This window comes from Arvicola amphibius, chromosome 12 (assembly GCF_903992535.2).
Source record: "Arvicola amphibius chromosome 12, mArvAmp1.2, whole genome shotgun sequence".
NCBI classification, from domain to species: Eukaryota; Metazoa; Chordata; class Mammalia; order Rodentia; family Cricetidae; genus Arvicola; species Arvicola amphibius.
This window is the reverse complement of record NC_052058.2, coordinates 22,605,632-22,629,480: the sequence shown is the minus strand read 5'-3', so window position 1 is coordinate 22,629,480 and position 23,849 is coordinate 22,605,632. Positions and strand designations below refer to the sequence as shown.

At 49.8% G+C, this 23,849-nt stretch overlaps 4 protein-coding genes across 11 annotated transcripts; 1 reads left to right on the top strand and 3 right to left on the bottom strand.

The window, feature by feature from the left end:
* The first annotated feature begins 366 nt into the window (after positions 1-366).
* Positions 367-6,866, top strand: B4galt3 (beta-1,4-galactosyltransferase 3). Of its 4 annotated transcripts, none has more exons than XM_038349970.1 (9): positions 375-474; positions 836-952; positions 1,241-1,409; positions 1,758-2,052; positions 2,585-2,820; positions 4,134-4,324; positions 4,450-4,572; positions 5,906-6,010; positions 6,091-6,866. In XM_038349970.1, the coding sequence occupies exons 4-9, from the start codon at positions 1,794-1,796 to the stop codon at positions 6,359-6,361; spliced, it is 1,185 nt and encodes a 394-aa protein (XP_038205898.1). In that variant the 5' UTR covers positions 375-474; positions 836-952; positions 1,241-1,409; positions 1,758-1,793; the 3' UTR covers positions 6,362-6,866. The 4 variants fall into 4 exon arrangements, with proteins under 4 accessions (XP_038205900.1, XP_038205898.1, XP_038205899.1 ...); XM_038349971.1 differs by having other exon boundaries at positions 1,176-1,409; XM_038349972.1 differs by lacking the exon at positions 836-952 and having other exon boundaries at positions 367-474; positions 1,176-1,409.
* Positions 6,867-6,961: 95 nt separating this feature from the next.
* Ppox (protoporphyrinogen oxidase) lies at positions 6,962-11,280 on the bottom strand. Of its 3 annotated transcripts, XM_038349170.2 has the most exons (13): positions 10,939-11,280; positions 10,747-10,841; positions 10,464-10,598; positions 10,202-10,317; positions 9,914-10,046; positions 9,514-9,658; positions 9,217-9,407; positions 8,120-8,180; positions 7,844-7,962; positions 7,640-7,750; positions 7,391-7,540; positions 7,225-7,267; positions 6,962-7,147 (listed from the first exon to the last, which is right to left on the bottom strand). In XM_038349170.2, exons 2-13 carry the CDS (start codon positions 10,831-10,833, stop codon positions 7,005-7,007), a joined length of 1,434 nt encoding a protein of 477 aa, XP_038205098.1. In that variant the 5' UTR covers positions 10,834-10,841; positions 10,939-11,280; the 3' UTR covers positions 6,962-7,004. The 3 variants fall into 3 exon arrangements, with proteins under 3 accessions (XP_038205098.1, XP_038205099.1, XP_038205100.1); XM_038349171.2 differs by lacking the exon at positions 10,939-11,280 and having other exon boundaries at positions 10,202-10,333; XM_038349172.2 differs by lacking the exons at positions 10,747-10,841; positions 10,939-11,280 and having other exon boundaries at positions 10,202-10,322; positions 10,464-10,584.
* A 709-nt stretch (positions 11,281-11,989) lies between these two features.
* Usp21 (ubiquitin specific peptidase 21) lies at positions 11,990-17,940 on the bottom strand. 2 transcript variants are annotated; one of them, XM_038349178.1, is made up of 13 exons: positions 17,765-17,940; positions 16,333-16,953; positions 15,511-15,570; positions 15,221-15,341; positions 14,896-15,007; positions 14,558-14,713; positions 14,013-14,077; positions 13,713-13,816; positions 13,423-13,509; positions 13,081-13,159; positions 12,761-12,868; positions 12,561-12,675; positions 11,990-12,346 (listed from the first exon to the last, which is right to left on the bottom strand). In XM_038349178.1, the coding sequence occupies exons 2-13, from the start codon at positions 16,930-16,932 to the stop codon at positions 12,256-12,258; spliced, it is 1,698 nt and encodes a 565-aa protein (XP_038205106.1). In that variant the 5' UTR covers positions 16,933-16,953; positions 17,765-17,940; the 3' UTR covers positions 11,990-12,255. The 2 variants fall into 2 exon arrangements, with proteins under 2 accessions (XP_038205106.1, XP_038205107.1); XM_038349179.1 differs by having other exon boundaries at positions 16,594-16,953.
* Positions 17,941-18,555: 615 nt separating this feature from the next.
* Positions 18,556-23,645, bottom strand: Ufc1 (ubiquitin-fold modifier conjugating enzyme 1). 2 transcript variants are annotated; one of them, XM_038349260.2, is made up of 6 exons: positions 23,275-23,645; positions 20,126-20,193; positions 19,848-19,911; positions 19,476-19,552; positions 19,184-19,274; positions 18,556-18,987 (listed from the first exon to the last, which is right to left on the bottom strand). In XM_038349260.2, exons 1-6 carry the CDS (start codon positions 23,395-23,397, stop codon positions 18,907-18,909), a joined length of 504 nt encoding a protein of 167 aa, XP_038205188.1. In that variant the 5' UTR covers positions 23,398-23,645; the 3' UTR covers positions 18,556-18,906. The 2 variants fall into 2 exon arrangements, with proteins under 2 accessions (XP_038205188.1, XP_038205189.1); XM_038349261.2 differs by lacking the exon at positions 23,275-23,645 and adding an exon at positions 22,870-23,086.
* Positions 23,646-23,849: the final 204 nt, after the last annotated feature.

The window sequence follows — 23,849 nt, the reverse complement described above, 5'->3', positions numbered from 1 at the left end:
TGCTCTCCTTCCCTGTTAACTAAACTTGGGGATACAAATGCCTGTCACAGAGTAACAACTTCGACACTAAGTAGCACTAGGCTACAGGGGGCACCATTGACACACTTGGGAAAGGGCTCAGCGTGCCCTGGGGATGAGGTCGTCCGATGCACCAGAAACTGGTTCTCAGCCCTACTGAGAAACAAGGGCTTTGAGCTGCTGTGCTCCGACGTGAGCAGTGGAGCCCCGTAAGGAGGTTGTGAGGTGGAGAGGAAGATCGGGGGTCTGAGACTCCTCCGAGACACCAGTGAGCTTCTCAGCGGTGCAGGTCACCAGCTCTGGGGCTAACAATCCGGGCGCTGCTGGGCCCCTGCGCCTGCCCTCTAGAGGCTCCGCCCCGTGACGCGGGCCCCGCCCCCTGCGCCCGCTTCCAAGATGGCGGCAGCAATACCTGCCCGGCTGTCCGATCGGCGGTGACGACGGGGAGCAGACCAGGTATGGTGGGCTTGGAACCTCGGAGACAGAGTCCTCGGAGAAAGGATCGGGAGGTCGGGGCGCGGGGAGGAGAAGTTCTGAGTAAAGGCTGCAAAACCTGATTGAGCACAGAGAGGGTCTCGGGTGGAAATGTGGACGCGGGCCGGTGCCTTCACGTTGCACGGTAGGGACAAACACAGGAGACTGAGATGGGATGGGCGTGCCCGAAAAGAATGGGGTTCTAATCCCCATCCCCCGCGCGCGGAAAGCGCTGACCACGCCCTTCCAGGTGAGCCGGCCCAGGTGTCCTGGGTCGAGTTTGCCCCGGCCCTCGCTCTCTACTTCTCACTTCACCTAGAGCTCGCCTCCCCACCCCCACTAGGGTTGGAGCGAGGTGGACAAGGATACCACCCCCACCCTTCTCTGGGCTTCGCTCCGGGGTTGCTGGCTTGCAGCTCCCAGGTGGTCAAGCACCCTGCACCTGCGGAGGCGCTCCCTGGTACGTGAAGAACCGAAAGAACCTGTTTCCAGTGTTTTCTAGGCCACGCCAAGGTCCTGTCACGACTCTCTTGCCTCTTGAATAGTTTTTTTTTTTTTATATTATACCTCCATTCATTTTCCTGTCCCCTTTCCCCCCAAACAAATTTGTTGGAGTACAGAGTTAGGTACAGATCTGACACTTGCCCCTCTGTGACTTGACCTGGCGTCTTTTCTTTTTCCAGTCACTTTCCCGCACTCCCCATGATGGGAAAGTTGTTTCTTCCTGATTGTGAACTCCGCTGTACAGGTCACTGGTTCTCCTTGATCACGTCTGTTCCCGCTGGGCCCACGCTGGCTGTTGGAATGCCCTTTTCTGTCTTCTGTGACAGTTCCAGTTTTAGATAATGCCTCCCCTCTCTGCTCCCCGGGGACCTCCTGGAGCCCCCATGATCCGGAAGAAGACAGCTTGAACACAGGTGCGCCTGTCTCTTTTGTAAGATTGGATTTTAAAGACTTCTGAAGTGGACTTGGGACTTGAATGATGAAAGCATTCTTAAGGGTGGAGACCGAAAGTGGGTGCTGTGGATGAAAAATGAAACTTGCGTTTTAGTGACTTGTATTAAGGACTGGTAGTGACCGGCACCTTCTGGGCTGGTTTTTTTTTTTTTTTTTTTTTTTTTTTTTTTTTTCCTTGTTTGATTACAGCAGTGTTCTTTTTGTGACTTTGTTCTCTGCCCATTTTTCTTCCTCCTCCCGGCACCGCTTTCATCTCTACCCGCTGATGTGTCCGCTGCCTTGTTCTCCGCCTTCCTGCTTGCTTCTAGAAATCTCTTGACTCTTTCCCTAGCCCTCAAGTCAGGATGTTGCGGAGGCTACTGGAGAGGCCATGCACATTGGCCCTGCTTGTGGGCTCCCAGCTGGCGGTTATGATGTATCTGTCACTTGGGGGCTTCCGAAGCCTTAGTGCTCTTTTTGGTCGAGATCAGGGCCCAACGTTTGATTATTCTCATCCCCGCGATGTCTATAGTAACCTCAGTCACCTGCCTGGAGCCCCTGTCGCGGCAGGGGCACCTCCAGCTCAAGCTCTGCCTTACTGTCCAGAAAGATCTCCTTTCTTAGGTGAGTACCAAGGAAAGAAGGTGAAGAAGAGAACAAGGTGAAGGGGCAGGGAGCCTTGGACAGGCAAGAATTGAGACTCAGGTTAATGTATTCTAAGCTGGGCTCATGTTGAGAGTGGTCTGTGAATTCAGAGGTTAGATTAAGCTCTTGGGTCCCAAGCTTTCCACTGCCTGCCCATTTTATGGGCTCTTTATGCCCCAGGGTGGGAATTACTTCTCTTGTAGATGAGTCTTGGCTTTATTAGGTAGAAGTCCTTTTGCTCTTCTCCTGTAGCTTCAGTGTGGGACAAGAGAAAGTTATATAAACCCTAAAATAAGAAAGTAAGTAGTCTAAGGTAAGGAGCCTGCCTGCAGCTCTAGGCTTTGTGGAGCTGTCTTAATAAAGGGAAATCCAAGGCGTGTTAGATTTTTGAGTGAGTCCTTGGGGGAAGTGAGCCCTGAATCAGGCTATTTGGCCAGAGGTATTCTCAGATTCTGATGCCCATTTTCTCCTCGTGTCTCCAATTTCTGAACTTGCCTTTCTCTACCAACAGTGGGTCCTGTGTCAGTATCCTTCAGCCCAGTGCCATCTCTAGCAGAGATTGTGGAGCGGAACCCCCGGGTGGAACCAGGGGGCCGGTATCGTCCTGCAGAATGTGAGCCGCGCTCCCGAACGGCCATAATCGTGCCCCATCGTGCCAGGGAGCACCATCTGCGTCTGCTGCTCTATCACCTGCACCCCTTCCTACAGCGTCAACAGCTTGCCTATGGCATCTATGTCATCCACCAGGTACCCCCACATCCACCAGGTACCCCCACATCCACCAGGTATCCCCACTTTCCACTAGGTACCCCTACATCCACCAGCTATCCACCAGGTATCCCCACATCTACCAGGTACCCCCACATCCACCAAGTACCCCCACATCCACCAGGTATCCCCATATCCACCAGGTACCCCCACATCCACCAAGTACCCCCACATCCACCAGGTATCCCCACTTTCCACTAGGTACCCCCACATCCACCAGGTATCCACCAGGTACTCCCACATCCACCAGGTATCCCCACTTTCCACCTTACTCTTGTTATTCTTTTTTTCATTTAGTTTTTGTTTGTTTTGTTTTTTGAGACAGGGTTTCCTCTGTGTTGTAGTCTTGGCTGTCCTGGAACTCACTCTGTAGACCAGGCTGGCCTTGAAACTCACAGAGATCCACCCGCTTCTGCCTCCCAGGTGCTGGGATTAAAGATGTGCACCACCAACACCTGGCTCCTTCCTCTTTCTTTGATGTTAAGGAAGCCTCAAATAAACGCCTCTTCTCTCATCTAATGGGTCTGTGGGTAACTGTAAAAGGATTAGACAATAGATGATTGGAGCCTTGCTCTTTCAGCTTTGTTAGTGCCATTCTTTTTCTGTTAGGTCTGTCTATTAGGTAAGGTGTTCCTACTCTCCTATATTTTTTCTATGATTTTTCCTTTGTTTTCTTTTTTTAAAGATTTGTTTATTTGTTACGTATACAGTATTCTGCTTGCATATATCCCCACATGCTAGAAAAGGGCATCATATCTCATTATAGATGGTTGTAAGCCCCCATATGGCTTCTGGGAATTGAACTCAGGACCTCTGGAAGAACAGCCAGTGCTCTTAACCGCTAAACCTCTCCAGCCCCTCTTTGTTTTGTTTTTTAAGATAGGGTCTCATGTAGCCCAGGCTGGCCTAAGAATTTATTTTGTAGCTCAGGATGACCTTTAACTTCTGATCCTGCTACATCTACCTTCCCACACTGGGGTTACAGGCACACGATACCATGCTTGGTTTTATATGGTGCTGAGGATTGTACCCAGAGCTTAATGAATGCTAGGTAACACTCTACCAACTGAGCCACATCTCCAGCCCTTGATTTGCTTATAGTCTACCTAAGATCTTCCTGTCTGTCTTCTGAGTGCTGGGATTACACTTAGGTACCACCACACTCAGCTGTCTATTTTGTTCTTCCTTCTCTTGGCCCCGTATTCTGCTTAGATCCTTCCTCTTTTCACTTCAGCACTCGTGCACAGAGGGCTTTCTCCATGCTGAGCCCAGTCCCCTTCATTATCTTCTAGGCTGGAAACGGAACGTTTAACAGGGCGAAGCTACTGAACGTTGGGGTGCGGGAAGCCCTGCGCGATGAAGAATGGGACTGCTTGTTCTTACATGACGTGGACCTCCTTCCAGAAAATGATCATAACCTGTATGTGTGCGACCCCCGGGGACCCCGCCATGTTGCTGTTGCCATGAACAAGTTTGGATACAGGTAGAGGGCATGGAAGAGCACTAGAAACCCGGGAAAGCAACCTTGTAGCAGGTGGAGAGCTCAGGGGATTGTAGGTAGGGTTGATGCTCCAAACTTGTGAAATACAAGGATCTTTTTCTCCCTAGCCTCCCGTACCCCCAGTACTTTGGTGGGGTTTCGGCGCTCACTCCTGACCAGTACCTGAAGATGAACGGCTTCCCCAATGAATATTGGGGCTGGGGTGGTGAGGACGATGACATTGCTACCAGGTCAGACTTCTTACAACACCTCTTTCCCAAACCCCGGCCACAGTCTTTCAACACAGATCTTTAGCTTCCTGGTTCTGCACTGAGCCAGTTCTTTCCTTTGACCTTAGTCTACTCAGGCCAGGCTTTGCCCACTGCTGCCCATCCCATCAAATTCCACTTTTCTAGGTAGATCTGGTTGGTTATATTCTTGGGAAGAGGGGTAAGATCAACTGGAAATAGGAATTCTAGCTCTCAAGAAGGGGCCTAAAGACAGGTTAGCTCTTCATTTTGATAGGCTTACGTAGAGACTGCTTCCATGAGAACGGAGGAGGAGAGGGATTCTGCTCCATATAGCCCAGAATCACCTTTTTCTTTTCTTTTCTTGTCTTTTCTTTCTTTCTGTCTTTCTTTCTCTCTCTCTTTTTCTTTCTCTCTCTCTCTTTCTCTCTTTCTCTCTCTCTCTCTCTCTCTCTCTCTCTCTCTCTCTCTCTCTCTCTCTTTCTTTCTTTGGAAAAAAAGGGAGGGGCTCCTAATTGTCATAATGCCCACTCATTTCCTAGCATGTGAAACATTCTTCCTTTTAGCGTCTCTGAACCAGTTTCATGTATGGTGTATTTGAGCTTCCCCTCCCCTTTTGTCCCCTGTAACGACATCTTTATGTGAATTCTCATCTCTCTGTGTGTCAGTCTTACACCCTGAAAATTCTAGATGTATTTTTTTTCAGTTCTTTGTCAAACTACCTCCACCCCTTGCTTTTATGTTCAGAGTTCGGGCTTGTTTAAGGTCCTGAGCATCTGTCTGCTTCTGCTCTTCTCTTTCACATGGGGCAGCAGCTGGAAAGGAGCTGGGTGGTTTAGACACTACTTCTAAATAAGACTTGCTGGGTTGGGGGTGCAGCTCAGTGGTCATGTGTGTTTAGCATACGTGAGCCTCACTGTAAAGCCCAAAGGCAGAGGCGGGTGACTTTAGGTCTGCCGTTTCTGTGCTTCAGACAAAATGGCTCCTTTTCTCTGTCCTCCCAAGACTCCAAGGGCAACTCCTAGGAGCCATTTAGAAAGGAAGTGTAAGAGTTACATATCTATCTCTGCCAGTTCTTTTAAGGCCCCAGGGCATCTGGCATTAGGCCCTGCTGACTTGGGTACAGCCAACTTTACCTTCTTTCCATTTGATTTTCTCCTGCCTTCTTGTACCTGGCAGTTTTTATTTATTTATTTTTCTTGCCAGACAAATGGAAATTATTCTTTGTGTACGGGCATATGTCATCACTTCCTTGATTGTCTTTACTTTCCTCATTCACTTGCCAACAGCTTTTTTCCACTCTGGCTCCTCCAAGACTCCCTCCCTTTTCTCCTAGGGTACGTCTGGCTGGGATGAAGATCTCTCGACCACCCACCTCTGTGGGACACTATAAGATGGTGAAGCACAGAGGGGATAAAGGCAATGAGGAAAATCCCCACAGGTAAGAAGGGGGTTGTTATTGGGGTCCCCAAACTCCAGGCTATTCCTTTTAGATCTTAGTCTTAAACCTTTAACCTTCAGATTTGACCTCCTGGTCCGCACCCAGAATTCTTGGACACAAGATGGAATGAACTCACTGACATACCAGTTGCTGGCTAGAGAGCTGGGTCCTCTCTATACCAACATCACTGCAGACATTGGGACTGACCCTCGGGGTCCTCGGTCCTCTGGTCCCCGATACCCACCAGGCTCCTCCCAGGCCTTCCGACAAGAGATGCTGCAACGCCGGCCCCCAGTTAGGCCTGGCCCTCTGCCTACTGCCAACCACACAGCTCCCCACGGTTCACACTGACTCTTCTTTGCCCACTTTAATCGTGAAACTGAATCAGAGGGATTGTGTTCCCCACATCCTCTGCTCCACACTGCTTTCGGAGGGATGTGAGGGAACTAATCTCTAGTGCTGGGCTGGGGGGCAGGGACCTCTCCTCACTGCTAGACTGGAGCTGGGCTCCTCTAGACCTGGAGGTTCCTCTTTCTAGGGGCCACCTATCAGGGCTTATGACTGTGAATCCTTGTCATTTTATGTGACGAATCCTGGGAGTCCCCTGCCCCCGGGGTAGGAGCAGGGCTGGATCCCAAGCCCCTTCCTCGTCCATGGATGTCACTCTCTTCCAAGAGTGACCTGGCTTCTCCTGGGACCTCTGTGAATATTTATTCTATTTATGGTTCCCATGAAGCTGTCTGGTGGAGGAAGCCCCTTCCAGGGCATTTCCTGCCTGTGCTGGAGTAGCTCCTTTGGTCTTGGCCCAGGGGGCTAGGATTTTGATATCTTTTCTAATAAAGGACTTTGTCTCATCTTTGCTTGTGCCTTTTGCATTCCAGGACATTTTATCCTCTCCCACCACCCCTGGTCCCAACAAGCCTGTAGGTTGACAGAATAGCAAGACCAAACCAAGTTCCAGCAACTTTTATTTTCATGAGTGGGAGAAGGGGAATCAGCTGTTAGATTCTGTGCCCAGGACAGCAACTGCCGCCTGACGTCCACTCTCTATACAGTCATTGACAGCGACCCCCTCATAGGAAGCTCCAGCCAAAGTCAGGGGCAACCTTTGAGCAGTCAGGAAGCGCATAGCCGACTCTGAAAGGGAAGGAAGGATGAGAGGAATGTTATAGCTAGGCTCTGACTTCCTCAGCCCAGCCGATTTCCCAACTTACCTAGTTTTTGCCAGTGTCCTAGTGTATACTGAGGGATACAGTTCTACGGAGAGACAAGATGGAAGGGCAAGTTTATTACCCATTTCCAAGGCCTCACTTGGCTGACGTACTGATAAACTTGTTAGTCCTGATTTCCAATGGGGAATTAATAAGAATCTCAACTCACCTTGTGTAGATGGACCAAGCAGTGACTTGGTCGCTCCTTCAGTCCTAACTGTGTAGCAACTGCTTCCTGTGCTTGTTGTTGGAACAGCTCTGGAGACAATTCATGACTGTTAGCTTCTAGCTTCTGTAACCAGTAGCCTCCTAGCATCACCTGTGAGGAAATACAGCATCGGCCATCCTGCCCTTGCCTCCACTAAGGCCCACAGGAGTCCTTGGAAACCCCACTATAAGCAAAGTTTCCTTCTCTCACAGTTACTCTGAGGCCTGGGGGGTTCCCATCCTGCTCAGGAAAAGCAACTGAGTCATACACGACTCCCAGGACAGTTGGGTCTTCTGATGATGGCACCAAATGTCCAAATCCCTGGGAAAAAATGTCTATAGATCAGGAGGGAAGGGCTCTCGCTGAGCCTTTGTCCTCCCTCCTCCCCCCTCCTCCCCCTCCTCTTCCTCATACCTGCACAGGCAGACAAGCTCCTTGGTACTGCAGATTCACCACAGCGACAGATACGGCAGTGATGGTACTCAGGACATGAGCTAGAGGTGCAGCCTCAGCAGGGAGCAGCTTGCTGAGCACTGGGGAATCAGGCAGAGGCATTCATAGAAGGCTAGCTTGGTCTTATAGGAATCCCTCATGGATGACCAGCTCAGGAACCCAGTGTGGCCCTGCTGGCATAGGAAGGCATACTATCGCCTCCTGGTGGTTAGGGAAAAGGAGGGACTGTCCCATTACCTGCAGCTGGAATGGCACTGATAATGTGGTCAGCCTCCAGACTGCTGTCCCCTAGAGACACCTGAGTGATAACATTTGAGAGATAACGGTGTTGTGAGGACTTAGAGGTAAGTGAGATTTGCTGCCTCACTCGTAGCTTCCCAGCTATCCAAGAGACAGGAAAGACTGGGTATTGACCCAGGATGAAGACTGGGAATGACAGTATCATCTGAACAACAAAAATCCTCTGCATAATCTAGAAGGTGGACCAGAAAGAGGTCAGTGTGGCCACTCTGAAATGGCCAATGAAGGTGGGCTGTCCTCTCCCTGTCCCAGACACTCCAAAGAATTACTTCTATTCACATCTGTGAGGGCTGTTTGAGGAAGGTTCACAAAGCTTAGGAACCTGAGGTAGCCAATATCCAAAGAGCTTCTCTAAGGCAAGAAAACAGTAAGTCCAATGCTATCAGACCTGACCTGGTTAAACCACTCAGACAAAGATAGTGACACAGGGTGTGTGTGTGTGTGTGTGTGTGTGTGTGTGCATACAAGTGCAGGAGTCTGTGGAGTCTAGCAGAGGTTGTCTGAGCCCCTGAGTAGGAATTACAGGCAGTGGTGAGCCACCTGACGTGGGTTCTGGGAATGGAGCCCTGGTCTTCTGCAAAGGCAGATGTACTCTTAACTGCTGAGTTATTTCTTCATTCCCCCACCCCCTAGCTCCATAGCAGAAGAAATTTGTGGACAAAAGTTATCACTGACATTAAAAGGTGGCGGGTATGTCCACGGAATACTGCAGGGTTTTGACGCCTTTATGAATCTTGTGACTGGGAGGTGTGTAGAGATGATAACTAGTGGGCCACAGAATATTAGGATGTTAGTAACATAAGCAAACGTGTTTTTAAGTCTTGGACCAAGTTTAAAGAGATGGATATTCAGCAGAGAAGTCCACATCCCTCCCCAGAGGTCCTATTTGACTATGGTATAAAATCAGGTCATGCACATTTTCATATGATACTTTTTGCTAAATGTATTTTTGCAATATTAAATATAACAACAACAGCAACAACAAATCCAATAACACTGATACAGGTTTGCTATACCCCAGAGGGTTCTCCTACCTTCCAGCGCCCTTCTGGCTGGAGGCTGAGCCCACAGACTGGCTGGCCTCTGAAGATGGTTACTCCTTTACTGGTTAGGTGGTCGTGAAGGGCCTGGGGCAACATCTCCAGCCCTCCACGGAGTGACCACTGGCTCCACCGCTCAGCCCGGGCCTGACGAATTAATGAGGAGTCTGGCTGTGGACTCCGTCCTAAAAGGAGACAAATATATATAATCAAAATAGTACCTCTTGTACAAAGTACCTCACTTTGTCAGGCTTTATATTTCACCCCTTGAGCCAATGCCCCTCCCCTCACCTGCCCCCAGCAGCAGCCCCAGTAATATGGACCGATGGGTTTGCTCAGCTTGGAAGAGACTGGGAAAGCAGGACCGGACACTGAGTTCACGGCTGTTGCCTGCAAACACTCCTCGGCAAAGACTGTCGATGGCTAAAGATGCCACCTTAAGGGTAAGACTGGGTCTGAGGGGTCAAGGAATAAGCCACCCTGACTGATTTCCATTGCCCCTGCTTGGGAGGGAATGAGGAAGGGAGAGAGTTTGTGTTGGGGGGGGGTGTTTCCCACTATAATCAAAGGGTGGGAAGGAAAGGAAGGCGTTTATTCCCAACACCGAGTAATGGGAAGAGGACATCCCTAGATACAGCAGCTGGTTTAGGAGGGGAGAGGGTTGAGACCACCTCTGTCTGAGCAGTGTCACCTCAGGTCCAAGGCGGCGCTGGGCAAAACTGTGCACAGTCTCATCAGGCTCTTTGCCCCTGGGCTTCATCAAATCCCTCAGCCCAGCCCAAAACAGAGGTTTGGTGAAGGGGGGTGAAGGGCGGAGTAGCCCCCTGCATGGAGGAAGGCATGGTGAAAAGAAAGCTCCCCGAGTCACCTTCCCAGCTCCTGGGTGTTATTTTCATTCATTTAACCCCTGTGGCTGGAAGGGCTGACAGGGAGTGGATGGAAGAGGTAAGTGTATAGTTAGGAGGTGAGTGAGCCTTACCTGACACCAGAGGGTAGGGGGTGCAGGGCACCCCCTACATACAGGAACCTGTTCTGGGCAGCTGGATGATTCCCCGGGACAGGCAAGACTTCTGACTCCAAGCCAAGCTCAGAAACCTGTTCTCCACAAGCCCTCAAGAAGAGGAGACACTAAGGAAAAACTGACCCAACAAATGTCTTTCCCCTCTGCCACTCTCTCCCTTTGGAAAGCTCCTCCCCTCCCCAACCGCCTGTCTGTCCCACACATTACACAAGACGCTCACCAGGAGCAGGGTCCGGGCTCCCAGCACTCCAGCTGGCCTAATTCCTCGAGGTCCAAGTTCAAAGATAGCACCATCTGATCCTCGGACTGAGCGGATCCAACCTCCCAAACGCTTGCTGCCCTCCACTAAGATCACCTGGTGCCAAAAGTGAGACACTGTGGGTTCAGGAAAGGGACTGGGGATAGGGGGAACTTCACATTCCATAGAACAGAATCTATTCAGTTTTTATGGGAAATGTAAAGAGTTTTAAATTGGTCTTTCTTTGGTTCTAGTGGGAACTCACCTTAGGGGGACAGGGGCCTCGGATCAGATGATAACTTGCGACCAATCCACTGATACCCCCGCCAAGCACGATCACAGTCCGGCCCATTGTAAGGCCTAGGGAAAGGTCAAGATAGCCGGCAGAACCGGAGGCACCCTGTTTTACAACTGCAGAAACCCCCACTGGTCCCATACCCCACTTCTGGGCACTTACTGATTTGTGATCATCTAAGGCAGGGCGCGCGTGTACTTGCTGGTAGAAGAGTGAGGTCTTCGTTCAGAGGCCAGGACTTACCCACAAGATAGGGGGAACCAGGGAAAATGAGTGATATAGAGGCCCTAGGACCAGTGGGTGTGCAGATAAGGCCCACGCCCGCGCTATCTTCCCAGCTCAAACCCTCGGGGGGCCAGAATTCTGCAGCACACGGTTTCCCCAGCCTCAGCCGGTGAGCAGGTTCAAGTCTGGGATCCCCGCCCCTAACTTTTAGGGTCCCTCCGACTCTCCGTCTACTCCATTCAGTCCGCCCGCAGCTGCGCTTCGCTTTACTGCTTCAGGATTGGTGGGTCCTGGAAAGTAGGCTCTGGATTGGTGAGCGCTGGATACATCCACCAATGAAAACAACGGATTGGCAGTGACGTTGCCAGCGGAGCAGCAGCTACGTCCAGAGTCAGCTACAAGGTTAACCGGTTCTTTGCCTAATCGGAGTTAGTTGCAGTAGCCCGCACCGCCTTCCCCAGGGCCAAGGCAGTGAAAAGCTGAATCCGGGAGGTAGCATTCCCGAGCTCAAGCTTCCTAGACCTGTGGTGAGAACCCTGGAGGGAGGGCCCCATGAGCCCTGGTTGGAGAGAGACACTTGGAGGCCAGTCCGTGGGGAGGTGGTTCCATAAACAGCTCTTTGATGTTAGCAACAGTCAGGGCCTACGGGAGCAAAGGCCACCCGGCAACGAAACCAGTGTTTGTCAACAGGCGTTCTTGGGTGCCTTGCTCTCGAGGGGCAGTTCCCCTCGTCGGCAAAACCCGGCGTGTCAATGCCTGCTCTCTAGTTTTAGGCCTCTCCGCCGCTTCAAGTCTCAAGATTTGTTTTCCGAGTAATACTAAAACTCCGTTAGGGCACAAGTGTTGGCCTACTCAATCCCTGTTCTCTTTCCTTCTACTCTGAGAGCGCCCCCGCCTGTTCAGAGACGGAATTGGACCCCAGAAAGGCTCCAATTGAACCAAATGCTGGATATCCATTCCCTCTTATCCGCAAATATAAACGTGAACATCACTTTTTCTTAATAAATTTATTCACAAAAAGTGAGACTGCAGAGGTCTGGGGGCTGTACATGGTCAAGGGCCTGGTGAGCTCTGTACATGGGACAGGAAACAAGGTGAAAGGGTGCTTCTTAATAAAAAAAATAATGGGAGCTACAACCACCCCCCTCCCCGATTAAAAAGACACAAAAATAGACGTCTCTGAGGTAAATGGGGAGCCTGGGGGCTTAAGGGTGTCGAAAAGGTTTTCACAGGTGCCAGGGCTTCAAGATGGTGTCACAGGCACCGCGGTGGCTCCTGCATCAGTTGGTAGAACAGCACGTAGCCCTCACTGGACGCCACCTGATTTTCACTGACAGGGGAGACGCTACGAAAAAGGAAAATAGGGAGTAGCTGTAGTTATTCCTGTGTGTTCCCCCTCCTCCCTACAGGCCTCAACTCAAGAGTACCCAGGTGGAGTTCAGGAGAGACTCCACCTAGCCTTTCTTTGTCAGGAGCTCATCTTTTGGGGTCTCAGAGGAGGGGAGGGTGCCAGGGCTGCAGTGTGATGGGGCAGGAGTTGAATAAGAGGCTGTGCTCACCGGGAGTCATTGTAGACATGCCAACCAGTCTGGCACCGGCACAGGGCTGTGTAGTGTCCATAGTGGACACTACCCGAGTGGTTACAAAGAGCGTACAGCTGGTAGATAGGGCTTCCTGCGGGTTAAACAAGGTCAGTTTCTACAATCAGAGTTGTGCCTCACCCCTGAAGGTGCCGCAGGGCATTCCCCACCAGACTCACCCACTTTGTCACTGGCAAAGTCCCCTAGGCTCAGTCGCTGCAATGGGAAGTCTACACCTACTGAACTTTTCTTGATGGAGCCTCGGGAGGTGGAAAATCGATTCAGATCTAAGCCCTGGTTAAGGAGCATTTGGGAGGCTGAGGATCTCTAAGGGAGCTGCAGTAAGAAATTCAGTACCCTCTATTCCCCTAACACGTCCTGAAAGATGGCAAAGAAAGTTGGGGTGGCAGGTTTTTCTCAAGAAAAACTCAATGAAGGCGAGGAAACAGAATGTATGGGAGATGCCCTAAGAGGAATAAGAACGCGAAGATTAGGATATGGAGCACGAGGATGCGGGGGAATCTTTGTACTGTCAACTTTTTGGTACTTCGTGTTTTCTGCCGGCATCGGTCACACACCTAAGTAAACAGCAAATAGTGTTAGGTCAAGGTGTTCTCACCTCAGCTCGTTTTTGACACCCCACTTCACATATAAATTTAGTGTGTTTCTCATTGCTTTGCCCCTCCCCCCTCTAACTTAGGCATACCACAACATATCTGAGACCCTAACTTGAACACACCCAGACATGGAATTGTTATTCCCAAACTAAGGTAGTATGCATCTCTTTTTATCCAGACAGACCCCCCCCCCAAGTCTCCCACCATTGTAAGCCCCCACATACTGGGGCATTTTCCGACTCTAGCTCTTCTTCCTTGGTGAAAAGGCTGAAACAGTCCCGCAGAGACACTTTGCCCCCAGCAAATCCTTTCTGGGGGGGAAGGAAGGAAGGGTCAGCATGTTCTGAATTTCTTTCTTTCTTTTTTAATCTTTTATCTTTAAAAAAAAAACTTTTATCTTTTCATAATCCAGACTTCAATTCTGCTTTAGAGGCCCACATGGTTCCCACCCACACATAGGGCTGGGTCACAGAACCCATGTTTCATCCACCCCTGGAACCCTCCGGAATCCCACCTTGGGGATGGGCAGCGACAGGTCACAAAAAACCTCGAAGGTGGTGGAGCGATACCCACAGGCCTGGCACTTGAGGCAACTTTTCAGCTGGCCTACAAATAGGTCTGGATAGAAGTAAAAAGCAGGAGAAAGTCACTGTTGGGCGCCGAAGGTGCTCTCTTGGAATCCTGCCCTTGCTGGATCTACCTTTCTGACTTCAACACCGCCACCACCCGGCTCTACAAACCACTTCCCATCATCACCCAGCCTTGCTCTCATTCCTCTCCCAAGCCCAAACCCCCAGTTTTGCCCATTCCATACCCACGATCTTGCTGTCTTCTCGCTCCAGGTAGCGCTTCCACATTAAGTTGGCTCGATCATCATCACTACCACAGATCAAGGGAAGGGACGGAGCACCCATGAGACAGTTATAATACCGGGTACCCCCAACCCATTGAAATTATCCAGAGCCCTGTTCCCTATCCACATTCCAGCTCCTTCCCTAAATTTCTAGTCAAAGGAGTAATTCTTTCAGGAACTTTCTGGGGAAGTCCACCATGAGAGGAAAAGTATATAAGGAAAATGCCTCCTCCACCACCCCCCCTCCCCCCGCCGCAAGCCCACTGGTATATTCTATTGTAAAAGATCCCTCCTTTCCCAATTCAGTGACACCTCCAACTCTGTTTTATGCCTCTATCTGCATCCTTCAGCTTCCCTCCTCCTCCCTTCTGTCCTTTCCTGTTCTTACAAACCATTTATTTTTCTATGCTAAAGGGTCTCCCCAGGGCCCCACATTTCCAGTTTCAGTCAGCTCAGTCTGTGACTGATTGCTACTGGGGAGAGGAGCAAGGGGGAGCAACCTTTACCTTAATTCTGGTTCTTCATGCAGAGCCCCTCCTCGGCGAGGTGGAGAGGGAACTGGACCACTGGCCAGGATTGGTGGTGCCCGGCGGCCTCGTCGGTTGATTTCAAGATGCAACCGCTCCATGAGGAGCTTCAGAAACTCTTGGGCATCCTGCTGGCTACAGCCAGACAGAATATGAGCAACTGATCCCCTCTTAGTCCACAGACAGTATTCCCTGCCCAAATATGGGTCCCTATATCCTCAGTGCAGAAATTCTCAAGGCTCCAGACGATGGAGCTGTAACCCCTGCTTGGCCCCAGCCCCAGTCAGAGGGAACTTCCGTCCTCTTAGTTTCCCCACCTGTATCCGGAGAAGGAGGGAACGTATTTCTGGAAGACAGCCCGGAATCGAGTAGGATTCACAGCTTCAGAGGAGTCGGGGTGCCAGAGGGCACCAATCACATCTGCAAAGGCTGTTGGTGTGACAGTGGGGAAGGGGTACAAAGGTGAGAGTCTCTAGAAGAGCAGGCAAGAGGAAAGTCAGTGGAGAGAAAACCTCTAGAATGGAGGAACCCGGAAAATGGATGTTAAGTGTCAGATTGAAGGGTTGGGCACCATAGGTACTGGGGTATAGAATTGAAAGGATAGGGGGAAGTGAACAGAAGAATCAGAAGGATGTTGCCCACCTTCCGTGAGCTCCTGGGCTCGGCCTCCTCCAGGGACCTCTTGTCGGAAGTCCCTTCGAAGACAAAAGTCTCGAAGAGGCCTTGTGCTGCTCAAACACTGTAGCACGGCATTCAGGAAACACTGGGGAATCAGCGAAGACACTGCCATTACCTTTCCAGTCTGGGGTCCAACCAGCCTTAAGGAGAGGTCAGTGCTCTCCTGTGAGCCTTCCCCAAACTCACAGGCTGGCTCCACCCAACACCATTTCACAGTCCCTTTACAGAGGAAAGAAGAGGAAAATGGCTCTTACTGTATTTCCCAGATTTCGGAGGCCAACATGACCAGAGCCCAGAAGCAGGGTGTGATGAGCCTAGAAGGTCAGAGTACAGTCATTTTCTAGATGGCACTTTCAACAGCATGTTGCTGAATGTCTCCCCCACCCAATTCGTGCCCCAGCTCGACCCTTTTGCCCTCCCTGGTCCTCCTACCTCATAGGTCATGAGTAGTAAACCCATCACAGCTGAGTGTACCACAGTTTCAGCCATGGCTGTCACACCTATTCCCCATTTACTCCGCTGCCCAGCTAGCCGGCGCTGCAGCTCCTGAGGTAATTCCCCAAGCACTGGCATGGTTGCCCAGCTGCTCCCCACCCCCACTTTACTGCCCCCAAATCCTCCTCCTGCCCCCGTGGCCCCTTCTTGCACCCTGTCCTGCTGGCTCCAACTGCAAGCAGCTTAGCTCACTTAGCTCAGCAAATGGGCAACAGTGGCAGTAGATGCTCTAACCCTTCTCAGCCCAGGTGCTCTAACTCCGCCCCTCTTCAACCCAGGGATTAATTAGGTCTAGGCCCAGTCCTAGGAGAGAAATTGCCTTAAAAGGGCAGGCCTAAGGACCTAAAGAAGAATTCTAAATAGTTAATTCCCTAGGGACCAGAATGGCACATCGAGTTGAAGAATCACATACAACCCAAAATAATATCTAGAAGGCCTCAGAAAGGAGAAGAGTCCACTGGTGTAATAAGGGGTTGACAAGGGAACTTGGAGAAGGGAACAAGAAAGCCATATCATGACAAGAGCGTTGAAGGCAAGAGGAACATGGTCATGGGAGACCACGTGTGCTGGCAAGTCCTCACCATCTTGTCATCAGAGTAGAAAGGCTCAGAGGGTCGGGCAGATATCATGTGGAAGGAGCCATGGGAAGTAGGGGGCTCTGTCCGTATGCTGAGCAGAGTAGGGGGGCCAGGGAAGCCCCCAAGACGCCGGAGAGAAGTGCTACGTCTCAAAGTGGGCGGCTCAGGCCGGAGTGCCAAGCGGCTCAGTGCAGCCCCTAGCTCGCTGGTGCCACGGTGCCCTCCCAAGGCAATCCCCATTGGACGCAAGTCCCCACTGCTCACAGACTTGGAACGGGCTAAGTTGGTCCGGGATGGGAGAGGCAGTGCCACAGTTGGGGGCGGTGAGCCAGGCAAGGGAACCCCATGATCTGCTCGAAGGGGGCCTCTAGGACGAGAGCCTGAGGTCCGACCCCGACCCAGTTCCAGTTTCTTGAGCCTTTCATCTGGGGGACATGGTCTGGGTGGCAAAGGTCGTAACATGGAGTTTGGCCCAGGAACTGGGTTTCGGCGCTCCTTGCTGCGGGCCCGGGGAGGAAATGGTATCTTGGCTCCCACTCGGGGCTGTATATTGACAGGTGGCTCTCGAGTCCTGCCCAGGCGGTGCTCAGAAGCCTGGGGCATTGTGGACACCACAGGCTGGACCTGAGAACAGAGGATCAGCATTTGAATTAGTAAGGGAGATAAGATATAGGCTACCATGCACGCTGGCTTCTACATGTACCGAGGGCATGAATCACGTCTATAAAATCAATTCTTGCATCCCCAGAACTTAGCAATGTTTGACATAAAGGAAATCCTTAGTATCCCTTGAATAAACTAATGACTGAATAGTAGCCCATCATTTTGACCTTTCACGCCCCACCCCCTCTATAGACTACAGATTTATTGAAAAGCCAGTGGTAGTCCCAATTTCAGCTGTTTTTATAATCTACAAACTCCCAAAAATTCTCATCTGGTAGTCAAGTGAGATATACCCCAGACCTGGACCCTGAATGCAGGAATCAGTCCAAAAGACAGCATTCCAACCTCAACCCTTGCCCCTCTGCGTTGCAAATGAAGCCGATTAAATGGGTGCTTTGCAACACATTCCCTCTCCAGTTCTGGGCCCCCACTTGATAGCTGAGCTCAGGAGGCAATGGTTTGGGATGGAGGACGAACTACTTGACCCCTAATTTCTGCACCTCTCCCACCACAGCGGGGGGGGGGGGTTGTTACCCGGGTCCGCCCCCCTCGAGGGCAGAAAGGCCAAGGCCGCTGATTGGCTACGGGGTCCGGCGGCATATTCCCCGCGGTCCGAGAATGCTGTTCCTCCAGCTCGGTTCTCCCAGGCCCCACTGGGCACCGCGAGCCTCTCCCTTTGTGATGAACGTCCTCTGGGGTCTGGATCCGTCCTCCCTCAGCTCCCCCACCCCACCCCACCCCACCCCACCCCGCCATAAGGTCCGGCCCATACCTGTCCCCCGGTGAGGCGGCGGGGGAGGCCAGCCGGGGTCCAGCTCCAACTCAGGGCCACCCCCTCCGGACCCCGATCAGCCTCCCCGCGGGCCGGGCTGCAGCTTTAGCTGCAGCTGTTGCCCAGCTTGCTCCCGCCGCAAGGGCCACCGCCATCTTTGTTGGTGCCGCCCGGCCACCGGCTTCACAATCTCTTAAGGCGCCTGCGCGCCCACTCTCGGAATCCTCCCACCCACCTCCTCGGCGCTTGCGTGAGCCCGCCCCCACGGCTCCCCGACCGACACCATGGAAACGCAGCCAACTTTAGAACCACTAGTTCCCGGCCCTGCTGGTTGGTGGTCTTTAAACCATTGCAGCAAGTCCTTGAGGGCAGGGCCATGTGGTCCAAAGGGATGAAGAGCCAAAACATCGAACAACTGAAGGGCTTGCAAGGGCTTCTTTCCAAACAAAAGGGATGCATCATGGAAAGCTGCATTCCAGCTCCAGCTCCAGCCAGAAAACCAACAGTGAAACATTTAGCACTCCACCTAGGCATAGAACGCCAAACCTGTAAAACCCATTATTCAAGCCCCTTTGCAGGCTCAGGCAGTAAGGAAAACATGGCTCATCGCTAAAGGGCAAACACAAATCTCAACGACACTGAAAAGAAACGGATTTTTTTTCTTCCATTTGTTATCCCTTGAAAGGACATTCATTTCCCCCTCCCAACCTAGTGTATAGTTGTTCATGTCCCTCCGTATTTTGCTTGTTCACCTTGTAACAGTCATCAGTGAGAACCACAGGCTACATACATACATGGGAAGCAGCTTTTATTGACAGGTTGTTTCCAGAAACCAAAAAAAGCCATGAGCTGTCAGATAACGCCCTGTGCCTCCAAAATGCCTCCAGGGTTCCACTTGCAGAAGGGTTACAAACTGCCTCTTTCAAAGTTCAAGTCTTTTACCTTCCTGTACAGCTTAACTTAGAAACGTTGTGACCTTACCCTATTGTTGGGTTTTGGTTTTTTTTCCCCCCTCCACCTACAGCTACTTTGTAACAGCCAGAGGTGACCCGTGAAAGAATCATGAGTTAGGAGAAAAATTCACAAGAAAACAGGAATACAGCCTATCAAGTTTCTCTGTCCTGCCTCGGTGGCTTGATCCTTCATTGGTTGCATTTTTCTTTGTGCTGGATTACGCCCTTCTGAATCAGATCAGGGACTTCCACTGCCAGCCAAGGACCCAGCTGCAATACAAGGGAGACCCTGTGAGGTTACTACCATAGTCAATGCCTCTTGTTGCACCTGACCCTCCTTCCCAGAGACTCTAGAACATGCCCAAGTGATAGCACCGTCACTCCCTTAGTCTCAGCTACGTTTCTGGTACTGGTTAGGTCATGAACCCTCCCTCTTCCTCTCATATACCAAGAAAAACAAACTTACCCCTAGGGCCATGAGATGAGCTAGTCCAAACTTGGGCACATTCCTGGCCCACAAAGGTTTGAAATGATCAGTCAGACATATTTTGCCACCCCTAGGAGGAGGACGAGAAGAAGGCATTGACATAAAAAAAAAAAAAAAAAAAAAAAAACAACAACAACAAAAAAAAAAAACAAAAAAAACTAGCCATAATGTATAGCAGCCTCTTGGGAACACAGGAAGATTAGCGCTCAGAACTGAGCACAGGGTCAGCTAAGCACTTTGTATAGGCGTGGCACAGGGAAATCTAGACTACCTGTACATCTTTGCTGTCTTTCCATCCAGCTCAGGGACTGCAATTTCTGGAGCCGTCGTGGGATATGTGATAGGAATCTGGAGAGATTACAAAGCCTTAATAAAACAGAATCAAGGGAGAAAAGAACTGGTCTAATTAAACACACCCATTTCTTGGTTGAATTGCTTATTCAGCAGATCCCCCAAGTGACACGTACAGGCTAGGATTCAAAACATACAGATTAGCAACTATTACATCTCTGCTTCAAACCTCAGCTTTCTTCTCCCATTTTAAAAGTTTTATTTAATCCCTTCAAAAAAGTTTAGCTTGCTAATGATCATCTGATCAATCCCTTTCTACTAACCTTCATACTTCCCATTCTATCACACTCACGTCAAACTCGATGTCAAACTCATATTTGAGGAGGTCATGGATGTACCAGCATTTTCCAAACCACCTGGAACGAAGACCAAACCTCAGTCTAGTCAGCCCATTCCGATCATACTCAAATGACATCTCTGTTTAGGCCACCAAGCAGGAAGACTCATAGGTCAGGAATTAGGGAACTCTAAACTGATGCATGGCATAGTGGCTTTGGGTTGGTTATTGGATAACAAATTGCTTAAGCCAGGTAAGGATCCCACTCATACCTCCCAAGAGGGTCTGCTTACCGGGTCCCTTCCTTGTTGGACTCCAGTCGGAACCAATCATTGTCTGAATTCTTGTTGTTCTCCACATACTGAAAGCAGAAAATGACATCTTAGAAGAAGGAACTGGAGCCAGGCAGTGATAGTGCACACCTTTGATGCCAGCATGGGAGGCAAAAGCAGGAGGATCTCTGTGAGTTTGAGGCCAGCCTGGTCTACAAAATGAGTTCTTGTCCAAAGAATTATACAGAGAAGAGAAACTCTGTTAAAAAAAAAAGGGGTGGGGGGAGTTTGCTGGAGAGATGGCTCAGAGGTTAAGGGAACTGGCTGCTTTTCCTTAGAGAGGTCCTGAGTTCAATTCCCAGTAACATGGTGACTCACAACCATCTAAATTGGGATCTGATGCCCTCTTCTGGCATGCAGGCAGAACACAGCATATATAATACAATAAATAAATCTTTTTTTGAAAGGGAGCTAGAGTCAAAGGTTGCCCCCTTCAAAAGTATGACTATTTTCTGTTTTAGTACATTTTTCACAACTTTTCAGACATGAGCAAAATGAAAGAAAAGGATACACATGTAAGCTGGGTGCTTTCCCAGAATAGAGAACAGGTTTCCCACAGTACAGCAAGCACAAAATGTTTGGACACTCATAGGGTTATTTTCTCACTTCTGATAGTACCTGTCCTTAGCCCCAAACTCACTTTACCATATCCATTATTCCTGGAGGACCCTGTGCTAGCTTTCATTAGCAGCTACAAGTTAGTGACTCAAACCAGAATTTCAGGTTCTAGTCTTCAACTGCATGTTTCAGTTTATTCCTTTTTTTCTATTTTACTTTTTTTTTCTTTTTTAAGTCAGGGTTTCTCCGTGTTACCCTGGCTGTCCTGGAACTGTTTTGTAGACCAGGCTGGCCTTGAACTCACAGAGATCCACCCACCTACCCACCTCTACCTCCCCAGGGCTGGTTTTAAAGGTATTTACAACCACCGACTGGCTTCAATTTATACCTTTATCTAACAGAAAACAGAAACTTAGCACTCCCACCTGGATTTTATAATGTATCCCTTGCTTCTTCCACTTCAGGGACTCCTGTCCAACCTACATTTTATAATTAAGAATGACTTTGACATTTTGATCCTCCTGCCCCTCCTGAGTGCTGGGATAACAGGTGTGAACACCACGCACATTCTCAATTTCAGGAGGCAGTCTCATTCAGTCACTAAACCAAAAGACCAGCTTTCATCCTTGGCCTTCCGTTTCCTTCCCCCACTAATATTTCATGATGTCCTGATGACTTTAGTTTCTGCTCTTTGCCTGTTACAAGGTCTCTCTGTAGCCAGGGCTGGCAATAAAGTTAATGAAATCCTCCTGCCTCTGCTTCCCCCATACTAGGTTTATAGGTATGTACCCTGACAGCCAGCCTTAGCCCAATTTTTACTTTTCCTTTTCTTGATAGGGTCTCACTAAATTGCTCAGGCTGGCCTTGAACTCATTCTGTAACCCAGGAAGGCTTTGAAACTGTCCAGGCTAGCCTCAGACCTGAAATTTTTCTGACTCAGCATCACGACTGATGCAATTACAGGCTCCCATGTTGTTGCTAGCTTGCATTCCTTTGCCCATGTTGTCCTTATATTGTTCTTTTTTTCTTTGGAAAAAAAAAAAAAACTCTTAAAACTATCTATGTGTGTGAGTGATTTTTTTTTCTGCCTGTATATACCACATGTGCACATGGTACCTGAGGAGACTCGAAGAGGGCATCAGAACCCCTGAAACTGGATAACTGTGAGCCACCATTTAAGTGCTGGGAACCAAACCAGGTCCTCTGCAAGGGCAGTAAGTGAGCTGCTTCTCCAGCCTCTGTTCTTATATCTTGAGTATCTTTGTCCTATCCTTAGGTTTTAGATGCACGCGTGTGTGTACCCATGTCAAGACTGTGCATGTGGTAGTCAGAGGACACTCAAAGGATCCTGTTCTCTCCTACTACTATGTGGGTTCCAGGGGCCAAACTCAGGTTGTCAGGTTGAGTAGCCCATCTCTACAAACTGCGCCATCTCTCTCTCCCCTGTGTTTATAGCTTAAGTTTCAATTCAAGTTTTACCACTTAAAAAAAGAGATTTATTTATTGTGTACACAGTGTTCTATCTGCATGCATGCCTGCACACCAGAAGAAGGCATCAGATCTGATTATAGATGGCTGTGAGTCACCATGTGGTTACTGGGAATTGAACTCAGGATCTCTGGAAGAGGAGCCAGTGCTCTGAACCTCTGAGCCGTCTCTCCAACCCCCAAGTTTCATCACTTCTGAGTATCCTTACCTTAGCAAACTAAAGTTGAATTACACATTCCTCCCCATACTCTCAAAATAGTTATGTCTGTCTTTCCACTTAAATACTGTGCCTGTCAACCTCAGTAGGACCCTTCTTAGTGGTTTTGTATACCTTCCAGGGTACTAGGAACACAATAATGTTTTATTGTTGTTGTGTTTAAGGCAGGGTCTCATGCAGTCCAGAATGACCCGGACTTCCAATCCTTCTGCCTCCACATCCTGAGTGCTGAGAACACCAGTTTATGAGGTGCTGGGGGTAGTAGGACCCTGCTAGGCAAGCACTCAGCCAGTTTCTCAGTGAAGCAATATATGCAAAAGAAGAGCTGATAGAAACCACCATAGGGGTGTAATCTTTCTCTTGACACAAAAGATTAGCTGAAAAGATGGCTATTTTATAACTAGCGGCACCAATCCCTAGCTCTCTACATCTAACACCTTACGTTTTCAGTTCTGACATTCATTTCTTTCATTCATTCCATTAATTTCATCACGAAGAATGAAAGAGGAGCAGTGATGGGCTGAGACCTCGGGCTCTACGAAGCGCTTCTGACCCCCATTCCTACATTCAGTAGAGCAAACACCTGGAGCGGGAGCGACACGTCACCTTCCAGGAACACTGCTGTTTTTTCCTTCAAGGTCTAGTCCTACTGTACACCTAACCAGAATCTCTTCTGCATCCTCCCTCCGTCCACCCGTAACCTCCCCCCCCAGACTCCCAAATAGTCGCATTTCTATGAATTTATAAACTTAAAAACCGGAAGTGGCTTCCACACGGAGCCAATTTCTGAGGACACCTGATCCCCGCCACCCCTTTGCTACGCGGTCAACCGCAGCCGTAAACTGACCCGGATAAGGGACTGGTATTCCTCCTTTAGTCGCTGCACCCACAATTCCCGATCTCGGGGTCCGGCGTTAGTCTTCAGCACCGGGATCTCGGACACGACCCGCCGGGTAGCCTCATCCGCCATCTTGGACCAGGGCACAAGAAAAATGCGGAAGTGGAGTTGCTTGTTACTTACTCAGGGCTTCGCCATCTTTACTATGGGAAGATGAGGCGTTGTGTTGCCTTAAAGCCGTCTCTGAATGCACTCTTATTTTCTTGTAAGAAAATAAAATAGACCCGCTGGTGTGAGCCTCCGGAAGAACAGAATGAAGACGGTTACTCCATCCAGAATATGGCACCTATCATTAAACCACACCGGAGACTGCTCAAAGAGTGACTTCCGCTCATGCTCAGAAGCAATCTTGGAAAAGCCCACGACCTTCCCAAACCAGGAAAGTTGTTAGAATTTCAGGTTTTTCGAGACACTCTTCAAAGTACTGTCTCCTAGAATGTACAGTTTACGTGTCTGTGCTTCAGAGTTACTCCCTTAGTTTATACAATGCCTGCCCTGAAAAATGAACACCACCTAATTAGGAA

Bases quoted from the DNA above. Each gene is read 5' to 3' on its own strand.
- B4galt3 (XM_038349972.1), top strand. From the start codon at position 1,794: ATGTTGCGGAGGCTACTGGAGAGGCCATGCACATTGGCCCTGCTTGTG. The intron at 2,821-4,133 runs GTACCCCCACAT...ATTATCTTCTAG, and splicing joins GCATCTATGTCATCCACCAG to GCTGGAAACGGAACGTTTAA. The intron at 6,011-6,090 runs GTAAGAAGGGGG...TTTAACCTTCAG, and splicing joins AATGAGGAAAATCCCCACAG to ATTTGACCTCCTGGTCCGCA.
- Ppox (XM_038349170.2), bottom strand. From the start codon at position 10,833: ATGGGCCGGACTGTGATCGTGCTTGGCGGGGGTATCAGTGGATTGGTC. The intron at 10,047-10,201 runs GTAAGGCTCACT...TCCTCCATGCAG, and splicing joins CCCCTACCCTCTGGTGTCAG to GGGGCTACTCCGCCCTTCAC. The intron at 9,659-9,913 runs GTGACACTGCTC...CTTACCCTTAAG, and splicing joins AGCGCCGCCTTGGACCTGAG to GTGGCATCTTTAGCCATCGA.
- Usp21 (XM_038349178.1), bottom strand. From the start codon at position 16,932: ATGCCCCAGGCTTCTGAGCACCGCCTGGGCAGGACTCGAGAGCCACCT. The intron at 13,817-14,012 runs GTATGGAATGGG...ACTTCTATCCAG, and splicing joins AGAAGACAGCAAGATCGTGG to ACCTATTTGTAGGCCAGCTG. The intron at 13,510-13,712 runs GTGGGATTCCGG...CTTCCCCCCCAG, and splicing joins TGTCGCTGCCCATCCCCAAG to AAAGGATTTGCTGGGGGCAA.
- Ufc1 (XM_038349260.2), bottom strand. From the start codon at position 23,397: ATGGCGGATGAGGCTACCCGGCGGGTCGTGTCCGAGATCCCGGTGCTG. The intron at 19,912-20,125 runs GTAAGCAGACCC...TCTTCGTTCCAG, and splicing joins TCCAACAAGGAAGGGACCCG to GTGGTTTGGAAAATGCTGGT. The intron at 19,553-19,847 runs GTGAGTGTGATA...TAATCTCTCCAG, and splicing joins AGTTTGACATCGAGTTTGAC to ATTCCTATCACATATCCCAC.